Source organism: Bombus pyrosoma, linkage group LG8, assembly GCF_014825855.1.
Source record: "Bombus pyrosoma isolate SC7728 linkage group LG8, ASM1482585v1, whole genome shotgun sequence".
Taxonomy (NCBI): domain Eukaryota; kingdom Metazoa; phylum Arthropoda; class Insecta; order Hymenoptera; family Apidae; genus Bombus; species Bombus pyrosoma.
The window spans coordinates 12055765-12067499 of NC_057777.1; the positions used below are offsets into that span (position 1 = coordinate 12055765).

The 11735-nt window shown below is 47.4% G+C and overlaps 1 protein-coding gene across 1 annotated transcript; it reads right to left on the minus strand.

Annotated features, from left to right (window-relative positions):
• Window positions 1-10474: 10474 nt before the first annotated feature.
• On the minus strand, window positions 10475-11556 carry LOC122570075. Its single transcript, XM_043731922.1, has 2 exons — window positions 11389-11556; window positions 10475-11314 (listed from the first exon to the last, which is right to left on the minus strand). The coding sequence occupies exons 1-2, from the start codon at window positions 11554-11556 to the stop codon at window positions 10475-10477; spliced, it is 1008 nt and encodes a 335-aa protein (XP_043587857.1).
• Between the last annotated feature and the right edge of the window lie 179 nt (window positions 11557-11735).

The following is an 11735-nucleotide window of genomic DNA, read 5'->3' on the forward strand; positions in this document are numbered from 1 at the left end:
CTTAAAATATGGATGCTTCTAGAACTTGTGGAATTTACGTCTTGCGAATATCCAAGGGATGTCTAAAATGACGTTTAGATGTAAACTGACCATGAACAGATATTCTTTGGATTTACGGTGCTGTCCGGATAATTGAACATATTTATAAGTTGATGAAATCAATTAAAATAGATTTGTATATGTGTATATGAAAATGTATAAATAAATATATGTTATCGTTAGAATTTAGGGCGCGTAACAATTCTTCATTTGAATTAGCCATCGTTTGGTACAACAGAGATTATATTTTCAGGTATAAATATGACTTTTTACAAAGTTTGACGAATAACCGTGGTGTTTAGATACGCGAGATGCTATTGATAATGTTCTTGGGCTCAATGACGAGTCCACTGTCAACTGGATAACTCTTTACTAAACGTAGAATACTTTGAAGCACAAAATATGCTTGCTAGGACGCTCGGTATATACTGCTCGATATGTAACTTTCCAAGGCGATCGCACGAATAATACTGATGAAATTTTTCCTCCCTTTACGATTGCATTCCTTTGTTATATACTGGTTAGGAGCATCGAGAAGTTCCAATCGCCGTTGCTAGGCAGTTTCTGTCCGGAGTTTGATTATTAATGCAACGTGTGTCTCATTATATTGACACCTTCGGGGCAAAATCACACGTGGCCAGATTCGTTCTCGAGGCCGTATGACGCTACAACTGTACTTCTAGGGAGAACCATATAACCACTCCGCACCTCCGTCAGGCAAAACGTCCATCCCGTGACCGTGGCTACGTTCGGCGACCAGTTGTGTCACCTCGAGCCCAATCCCACTATCACAAATCTCGAACAAATATAATCGGATTGAATGACAACAATTGCTTAATTACGGCTATGATAGAATCTAGGTTAAAGTATTAGAGGATTTTCTCAAAATTCCAAAGGAAAGGCTTCGGTATTCTTTCCAATCTGTTTTTGTTATCCTTATCGCTAATCTCTATGTTCTGTGTTACCTGCTGTCTTACATCGGAGATATCTACTTCCCTTTTTTCAATGTCGTCGATTGGTGGTGCGCGTCTTGCCATGATCGCCTGGCCGTTTCTACGGTTATAAACATGTTCTTCAGGGCACCCACGATACGCTCTACCTGTCCATTTGCCCTACTAGTACCGGTTGCTATTAAGTGGAGTTTAATATGTTTCTCTTGACAAAAATCTTGGAATTCTTTACCCGTAAAACATCTTCCCTGATCGGCTATTATCCGGCAGGGACTAAAGTAAATGCTGAATAAAAATATTGCAGACTTGAGTGCTTTAATAGTATTAAGGGAATCTATTTTACGCGTATGGTGCAAATATGCAAATTTAGTGAAAGCATCGACCAAATCAATAACATATTCTTTCAAGTCACTTTTACTGCTTAGTTTGCCCGTTACGTTCATGTGCACTGTATGCCAAGGTATGCTGGTCTTAGGTAGAGGCTGTAGTTCGGTTTGTGGTTTGCCTGAACTTGCCTTAGAAACCTGACAAGCATGACAGCTTTTTACGAATTTACGAACATATTTCGCCATTCCTTTGAACCAATAATACTTGTACAGCTCCTCGAACGTTTTATCCCAAGCTAAGTACATAATTGACTGGTGCACATGATTAATAACGGATCACCTAAAATCTCTTGGGACAATGGGCAAGCAGAGTGTCCTGCTTTTTCTTTGTATCTTTCGATAAAGGGTATTGGACCGTAATTCGTACGTATTCGCGATATCTTCCGCGAGCTCATCGTTTTGCAACTTGTTACATCGCGTGGGACATTTGCACTCCATCCCTCGCTACCTGGCAGCCGATGACCTACGCGCCGTCCTTCAGACCCTCAATAAACCTAACGATCCCCGTAAAACGTTAACGTTTTAAAGTCATTGTTCCGATATATGTTATCAATTTATATGTTTACCTTAAAGGAATTCCTAATCCCATAAATATTTTCGGTCTATAACGGCTTTTTAAAGACCCTTGGGTTTATTATACCTTCTTACAAATTACGGAGAAAGCAGGAGGTAGTCACCTAACGGAAAAGGTGGAAAAGCGAACATATGTCGATCAAAAAAGGCTGTTTTTCCCTTAGGAACAAAGTCACCCCCGCTCTACATAGTAGGAGACTTCTTCATATCCTGTTCATTAGAGTGTGTCATAACCAATCGGTATCGCGGATCGTTACCCTCACTTCCTGGACGAAAAGTGTGGACAACGAATCCGCGTTCTTCGGTCAAAGGGCACACCCACAGCAAGCTTTCCTCCGAGACACCATAAGAGCAGTTCAGGCACTCTCGAGCAAGTTTTCAAGCAGTCTTCAGCAAGTCTTAGCCAGTCTTCAAGAAGTCAACAAGTCGAATACTGTCAGTCAACATCATCATACGCAACGATACGAAAAGAGTCTCAGGTCGTACTCACTCGTCGTTGTCCGTTCAAACATTCATTATTGTATAACACCGAAGTGGTGGGATCGATTAAATACATAGTAACCTGTTAATCGCGGCGTTATTTCAATTCACCCTCATTATCTCACAAGAAATAAGGGATCGTACGATTCGTGGCGTCGATTAGTCAATCGTAACGGGAATTTACGACTCTCGTTGGCGCGCTTCTTCGAGATCGCGTCTCCCCGCGAACGTGCGAAAGTTCACAACTTTTTGACGATTTCCGAAATTTGAGAATCGCGACGTTGTTCCGCTAATAACCAGTATTCCGAGATTTCGGCCAGATTGATTACTTTCTCTGCAACTTTGTTATTTATACTGTATCCATGTCTATGGGGTTTCGCGAAAAGAAATCTACATTAGCCATTCGTTTACATGATATATAATGTCGAAAGTAAATGTTTGCAGGTGTGTCCGCCACCTGTAAACCCTGTCATTTAAATTTACTTTATTACTAGATGCCTTCAAGGTATTGCAATCAGTAACAACAAAAATTCTCGTCCATGTAAATAATGACGAAAATATTTGACAGCGTTTACAACTGCTAACGTCTCTGGTTCATATGAATGGTACCGCAGGGCTAGTTCTTTTACTATAATATTTTACTACTCTATTCTTACCTTCGACCCTATGGATTAAAATAGCCCCATATGCTTCGGAATTAGCATCGGTGCGTAATTCTATGTGATACTTAGGGTCAAAGATCATTAACACCGGCGCATCGGTCAGAATAGAAATTATGTTTTTATTACCAGAAGTGAGTGCATACAAAGATTTCATTACTTGTGAAAATTTAGAGACGAATTTTCGGAAGTAAGAAGCTAGATCAATGAATTTCCTAAGCTGTGTGACGGTCGTCGGTGCGGGTAAAGAACTCAAGGCTTGTATTTTACCCGGGTTGGAGCGAACTTCTCCGTTATGAACTACATATCCCAAATAGAGTACTGATGCCTTTAGAAAAGAGCATTTAGAAAAATTGAAAGAAAACCCGTCGTTCACAAGGGTATTTAATACGGTGTCCAATCATTCTAGAGCTTGGTCTATCGCGTCGGCAATAATTAGAACATCGTCCAAATAAACAACAACGTACGATTAAGCGAGGTCGTCTAAGGCCATGAGAATGGCTCTCTGAAAGACGGATGGCGCATGTTTCAACCAAAACGGCATCGTTACATACTCGTATTGTCCATCGGGGGTAACAAACTCTGCATACTCCGCGGAATTAGGATGAATAGGGATTTGGTAGAACCCGCTGGCTATGTCCAGGCTCATAAAGTATTTAGCCTGTTTCAATCTCGCGAGTTGATCCGCAATAAGAGGTATAGGATGCCGGTCCGCAACAGCATTTTTATTTAGCGCCCGAAAATCTACGCACAATCTATCTGAGCCGCCTTTCTTCTTCACGAGAAACATAGGGCTCGCGAACGGTGAATTGCTAGGCCTTACGATTCCTGCTCTGATTAACTCGTTTATCCTCTCACGTACTATTCTTTGCTCTTCCTCGCTAAGTCTATAAGGACTCCTTTGCACGGTGACGTTAGGATCAATTAACCGTATCTCTAACTGGACAGTTTTTACGCGAGTACGTGGGAAACCCGTAATGAACGAATCTTTGAATTTTTTGAGAAGAGAAATTAATCGACTTTTGTCGTTACCAATGACATCAGTGTCAATTTCATTCATATTGACCTTGACTTCCGCGGTTTTACTACAGGCATCAAATATCTTTGTTTTATAAATAACGAGGCTATTTTGTGTAATATTTACGTCGAAACCCTGGATCAAATTTTCGCGACCAATCATGATATCATATTTTAAGTAACTATCGGCACGGATATGGAAAATTATCTCCAATGTAAAACCATTAATACATACAGTAGACAAAATCTAAGATGTACTCTTAATACAAGTATTTCCTATTCCTCACATTACTACTATATAGGTTACTCTTTTGCCGGAAATTTTCGAGGCCAAGGACTCTTTAATTAAGTCAGCCCCAGAATCAAAGTAAAATTGAAACGACTCACTCAGATGGCTTAATCTACTCGCCGGAGCTTCCACTACGCAGGAGTCGATCCGGCGTTCGTTATTAGAATCGTAGTTTCTTTTCCGCAATAATGGACAATTAGACGCGATATGTCACTCCTCATAGCATTTGAAGCAAGACACCTTCGACGATGCGGCTGGTCGCTTTTCCTTTAGGTTTGGTATATCTTGCTCCTGTCCTGTTTTTATTCTCTCGTGACAAGTGTTGATATCTTTGGTAACGGGTGCTTTCCTCAGCTAAATTGATACACAGTGCCCGGGCACCCCTAGGGCCATAGGGGTTGGGGTTACGCCCAACCAGCGCACAAGGTACCCAGTATCATGCTACCTGGATTAGTTAAGCCTGGCAGGGGCTTTTACTCGTCTCAGGTCGAACGGGGCGCTTTCTAAGCCCTATCGTCTCCCGGGACGGTTCCGGGGACGGGACCGGGGAGTGGGACGCTGCTCACCCGCCGAAGGCCATTCGGGGGAGCCAATACCCCTTAAATTGGCCCTCTTGCCAACACTTGGCTATCAACCATTGCCACCACAAGTCCAAACCCATTATTGGTCGAGTCGAGGGCTCGCTACACCCTCTGGGCTTACGCTCGACCCCCTGTCATACCATTCTTAGTCATTGTTGGGACTATCTTTGTGAATGTACCGCCACGTCTCTGGCGGCCGGCGACCTGCTAACCATGCTCGGCGGAGCCAGATGAGACTCACGTTAGCGGGAGCCTTAAGGTACAACGTACCAGGCAACATATCCCGACGATCTCAGCCTTCGCGTTAGGATCGTGAGTGCGCATGTAAGCGAGATGCTTGTCCCGGCGGTCCTCCCCGCATGCGGGAACGTGGGTTTGCCAGCCCCCATAGACTCACATAACCGAGTCTTCCCTGCGGAGAGTAGATAGGGACAGAGGGAATCTCTTTAATCCGTTCATGCGCATCACTAATTCCATGGCGAGGCATTTGGCTACCTTCCTGTCGACCCACTAAAGTGAGGCCCAGACGTCCGAGGTACCACCTCGTAGGGACTAATAACATTTGCCTCGAAATTGATGATCAATTTACGGTAAACATTTAATAAATACATAGACGACACTTTAAAACAAATTAATAAATAATGAATAAATTAAGTTCATATGTGCAATTCATTTGAATCAAAAGTATGAATGAATAATGTATAATAGATATAAATAACAGATAATTCAAACCTGGGTCACTCCATTATCTATCTAAGAACACATTGCATATCTCAATGGAGCTTTGTGATACCCATTAGCTTGAGGATTCTTTAAGATAATTCAGACAAGGTGGGTATTTGTCGACCTTTTCCTTTTCTGTTTTCGAGAGGTAATCCTTATTCTTGTAACGTATAGTTACGTCGATCACGAAAACCTTTTCCCCGTTTTTGACTACGAGGTCCGGTTTAACCAGATTACCCCCCACTCTCAAAGTAGGCTCGACAAATACTTCGTTGCATTTTCTCAAATCATATGCGAGGATTGACTTCACCTAATCGTGCCCCTTTATCCTTGGGACTTTGGTATATTGGCGCAGTCCTAATATATGTCCAAGGGTTTCGGGCTGGGCTCGACATCTTCTATAAGCGACATCTACTTTCTTGTCGGCCCGTGCCAATACTGTTCTGGTCCCAAAGGCATTGATCCCAAGTCTAAGGGCATCGATGAACCTCGATGGCTTGAGCAGTTTATATTCCTTAAGCCACACGTTGCCAGTCCCATTTCTTCAGAAGTCATGAACACCTTCACCTTGACTTCAGATCAGCCCATTGTTTCACATGTGAGGCTTTGAGCCTTCTCTTTGCTTTCTAGATGTCTTCTAAAGCAGCCGGCCAATTGTTCCTTAGGAAGTTGGCCATTCTTTTGAGTTTTTTGTCGCAATCTTCGTCAATAAGGTTAGAGACTGCCGGATCGATTGAGTTTATAATATTGAGAACACTTTTCAGGGTATCGTGTTTCCTCGACATGCTCAAACCTGAAGAAGCCTAGCCCCCCACAGACCTTAGGGGCATAAAAAAAACAGTGGCAGTTGAAGGCATAAGATATAGAATTGCCTTTACTTCCTGCCTGACTTCACTATCCAACAATTTTAAGACGCTGTCACCCGGCGGACTCACGAGCAAATGATACATGTACCGGGGGAGGATGTATTTAGTTATCAACTCGATCTTCTGGCATCGCTTGTGAGAGAGCTTCCCAATTCTTCTCACCACTGCCCCATTTTGGCGCCTAAATACCTGAAGGCCTCATCGGGATCAACTGTTGGGATGTTTTTCTCCCCCAGCCTGATCGTTGGTTCTCTAACGAACCAAGTGTCTTTTTTAGCGATAACCTGGAACGTTTGGCTCTTATCCCTAGAGATGGTCATACCCAGGCCATTCAGATATTCGTGTAGCACATCCACTTGGCGTTGTGGTTCCCTCTCGTCCACATCAAGTAAAACAACGTCATCGGCAAAAGCCAGGACAGGTACTTTTCTTGAATCACTGACGTTAATGCCACTGGTTTGCTCTTCAGTCGTCTGCAGCAGCTGCTCCGAGCACAAATTAAATAGCAGCGGCGACAAGGGTCATCCTGCTTAACTCCTATAAGGATCCTGATCCCGACCCGTATGTTTCCTTTAGATTTTATTTGCGTTTTGTTTCCATCATACATATTGTAGATTAAGTCGATTATAAGGATCGGCACACCCTTCCTCGCCAGGCAAGGTTTTAGCGCCGAGTGGGGTACTGTGTCAAAAATTTTAGAGATATCCACAATTGTGAATATATCCCCCCTTTATTTCTTTTACTATAGCTTAGAGCAGCATTTAGCAGGTCTATGTTGATTTTACATCCATTTTCGGATGTAAAACCTTTTTGCCTTAAATTCAACACAATACCCCTCCTGATCCTCCCGTCGAGGATGGAGCAGAAAATTCGGCCGACAATGGGTCCTATAGTTATAGGTCTCCAATTCTCGACCAGGCTGCTAGGCTTATTTGGCTTTGGTATCAACGTAGTTCTATTTTTCTTCCATACGGAGGGAAGATAAGAACGCTGGTACAAGATGTTAAACAATTTTGCCAAAGTTACAGGTAGACCAAGAATCATTATATGTTCTTTTTGGAATCCATCTGGTCCTGCTGCAGCCTTTTTCCTCATTGTGTTAATTCTCTCCGCCACTTCCTCAGCAATTATCAGCGGGAACATTTCATTTAAGAACAGCTCAGAGGCTCTACTTCCTGGGATTGGGGCACTTGAAGGTCCTGTGTGACCCCACAAATCCTCATAAAGCCGCCTCACTTCCGCAGCCTCAGGTGGAGTTTCCTGGCTGACTCCAGATATGCCCGATCGTTATTGACAACAACGCCTTGTCCGGGGCAGGGTGCGAAAGAGTGAGTGGCACCAGGATGGATACTTCCGATGACGACCCGGCTAAAACCTAAATAAACAAATATGGAACTGAGCAACAAAGAAAAGAAAGTTTACGGTGCAGGGGAGGGATACCCCAGTACCGGCGTAGTTCTGGGTAGTCAAGTGGGCCCCACTGCGTCGTCATCTTACGACCACGGCCGTTCGAGGGTGGACCGCCAGGTCGCCGGACGTGTTACTGCGCCCGGCGAGGCGACAACAACAACTAGCAGGAGGATGAACAGGGAGGAGGACACGGAACCTCCGAGAATAACGGCGACGAGAAGTTCGCCGAGAATCGCGAACCGGCCGGATAGCGTCTTTCTCGCTCTGGCCACGGTAGCCGACGCCAAATCACTTATGGCAGGAGGACCGCGGACGCGAGCGAGGTCCGACGACGAGGAGTCGGTAGCCTCGTTCGCGTCTCGCTCATCGCTGGCCTCATCGGCGTTCAGGGGCAAGAAGAGGAAGCTGTTGACAGCAGCTACCCTGGACGTCTCGGAGGAGTTGGAGATACAAGTTAGGACGAACTCGGCCACGGACGTCAGCGCCGAGCTAACGAGACACGTATCAGAGATGATAATGATTGCGACGACATCGTCCAACCTCAAGGAGACGTACATCAAGGCCCTGAAGGAGTCGGCGAGTTATATAACCGCCGCATGGAAGAACGAGGCCCCGCGTAGAATGGGATTAGCGGGCAGCAGCAGCAATAGCGCCGCGTCGAGGCTCATGGAGTTAAGACTGTCCGCGCTGGAGGAAGAGAACGCAGCTCTTCGCAGGGAGCTGTCAAGGAGAGCCGCGTGCGCGCTTGAATGCCCGCGGTGCGGCGGCTCCGATGCTGACCGTCCCCCACGGGAGGCTGCGAGCCAGTACGCGCGGCTCGACGCTCTGGAGAGGAAGTTCGAGGAGTTCGCGCCCTCCATAATAAAGATGATCGAGGATCGACTCAGGTGCCTGTTCCAACAACAACAACGACAACAAAGCGCTCCCGAAGACCGGCGGACTACGGATCACTCCACCACTCATCGCCCCGTCCACGTAAACCCCCCGCTGCTTCCGAGGGAACAAGAGGGTGGTGAGTGGAAGGTGGTGGAGAGGAGAAGAAGTGGGCGAAGAAGAAACACCAAAAAGAGGCTAGACGCCCCTGGAGAAGGGGCGAAGAACCGGGCGTCTGTAGCGTTGCCAGTCTCCTTGGACGTCACGAATGCCTTCAACGCCATACCCTGGACCAGGATAGTGGAGACCCTGCAACACTTTGAGGTGCCATCGTATCTCGTTCTTGTCACCCGGGCGTATATGTGCGACAGATGGATCACGTACACCGGCAAGAACGGCTAAAAGAGGAGGCTGGTCAAGCGTTTTGTACTACAGGGTTCAGTGTTGGGACCCGTCGTGTGGATCACGGCCTATGACTCGGTCCTTCGATATCCCATGCCCCCAGGCACAGGCACGGTATGCTACGCCGACGATACCTTGGTCCTGGCCGGGGGACGTTGGTGGAAAGAGGCTCTGAGCCTCACCGAGGCCGCTGTGGCATGCGCGGTACACTTCATCCAGAGGCTCGGCTTGAGCGTGTCGCCGGCCAAATCCGAGGCCTTGTGGTTCTTCGACCACAGCCGTAGAGGAACCGCCCTGATGGACTGTCGGTATACATCAACGGCGAAGAAGTCCCCGTGAGATGCCAGATGAAATACCATCGACAGCCAATGGACGTTCGGGACACACTTCGAGCTTCTGGTCTCAAGGGTGACAGCCACAGCTAACGCCTTATGCGGCCTATTACCGAACATCGGTGCAGGAATGGGAGTTCGCCGACTCTACGAGGGAGTGGTCCGGTTGCCAGTCCTCTACGGAGCTCCTGTATAGGCCGAAGACCTGATGGCTGGTTGTCGCAGCTTGGTCTTGCTGAGGAGGTTGCATACGATGACCGCCATTCGCATAGTGAAGGGATATAGGACCATATCCTACGCATCGGCGGCCATGCTGGCGGCGTCCCTCCCGTTCGAGTTGCAGTACCTCGCGCTCCGTCGGGTGTACGAACACTGGAGGGGCCTGGACTCAGATGATCGTACGAAGCCGCCGTCCGTCTGCCAGTCGGCCCTAGACGTCCGGGAGGAGGCGAAGCTGGAGACCTGGGAGCAGTGGCGCTCTCAGCTGCTCGAGGAAGATGCCGCGCGGCCGCACCGGGTCGTTCGCGCCGTCCTTCCCAACTGGGAAGATTGGAGGGACCGAGGCGGGGTCCCGCTGACATTCAGAACGACGCAGGTGCTCACCGGTCACGGATTATTCGGCAAATACCTGCTCAAGATTCGGCGGGAGGTGACGTCCATCTGTCACCACTGCGAGGAAGAGGAAGACGGCGCAGCACACGTTGGAGTTTTGTCCAGCGTGGGAGGAACCGCGGCGCGTCTTACGACTCGACATCGGCGAGAGATTGGCCCCCGAAGCGGTCGTCGAGGCTATGCTCAGAGGGCACTAGGAGTTCATCGCCATCCGCTCCTGCTGCGAGCAAGTGATGCTCGCGAAGGAGCGAGCGGAGAGAAACAGGGAGAGAACGCGTGATCTCAGCAGAGCGTCGCACCAAAGGGATTCCGCACGCCACGGGGCGGCGGCCGTTCATGGGTGGATAATCCTCTTTGAGTCCCGAAGCTCATGGGGCAAGCTCCACATTTGTCCTTTTCTCTGATTAGTGCCACTACATTTTGGGTTGTAGCACTTTGCCCATGGAGTTTCGGGAAACTCCTTTCGCAACTTAAACATCCCCACTGGATGCGAGCATCCGTGTGATGTTGTGTTAATGGTCGGGAGATAAGAACTGCTTCTATTTCGATAACCAGGGTATTGAATTGTTCGAAAGTAAGCAGTTCATTACCAACGACGCGACGAAAGTGATGTTTGAATGACTTCACCACTGCTTCCCATAACCCACCGAAATGCGGGGAATGAGGGGTTATGAAGCGCCATTCGATTTGCTTGTCGGCCAGGTATGTAGTTACCTTTTCGTTGTGATCCTCCGATTTTATTAACTCGTGGAGCCCCTTTAATTCGTTGTTGGCGCTGATGAAGTTTGTGCCATTATCGGAATGGATCGTCGAACAAAACCCTCGCCGTGCGATGAATCGACGAAGAGCGGCGATGAAGGCTTCGCTCGTGAGATCGCCAACGAGTTTGATGCGCACCGCCTTGACTGCTAGGGGTACGAAGATGGCTACGTATACCTTGACCAGGCGGCGGTTACGATCTCGTTTCTCCTTAATGTAAAATGGACCACAATGGTCGACGCCGACGTTTGCGAATGGTCGAGATTCCGTTACTCGAGCCTCCGGCAGGTTACCCGTTATGTAGTGTACCGGTGGTGGATGAGCACGACAACAGCGGACGCAACCCTTGATCGTGCGCCATACCTGACTTATGCCATCGATGGGCCAGTAACGTCGCCTGCGTATAAAGTAGCATGTGTACCTGAATGCATACTTACCTGATGCTCGTTTTCGATTATGAGTGATGTGGTAGGAGCTTTGGGCAGTATGATCGGATGTTTTTGTGGGAAGGCCATCGGTGCTTGACTCAGTCGACCCCCGACGCGCAATATTCCTGACTTATCTAGAAAGGGGTTGAGTCGTTGGAGTTTTCCACTGACCGGCATCTTTCGATTTTTCTCATTTGAAAAGTGGATATGTTGTAGAAGCTGGATGAGTTTGTCGTGGGAAACCTGTAGCTCTTTTGTGGTTAGTGGCGACGATCGGTTTTGTTCTTGTTTGGGGGGGGGGGGTTCGTTTGTGGTGTCCTCGAATTGTGCTTTCTCGAGGTTTTCCGCTTACCTGT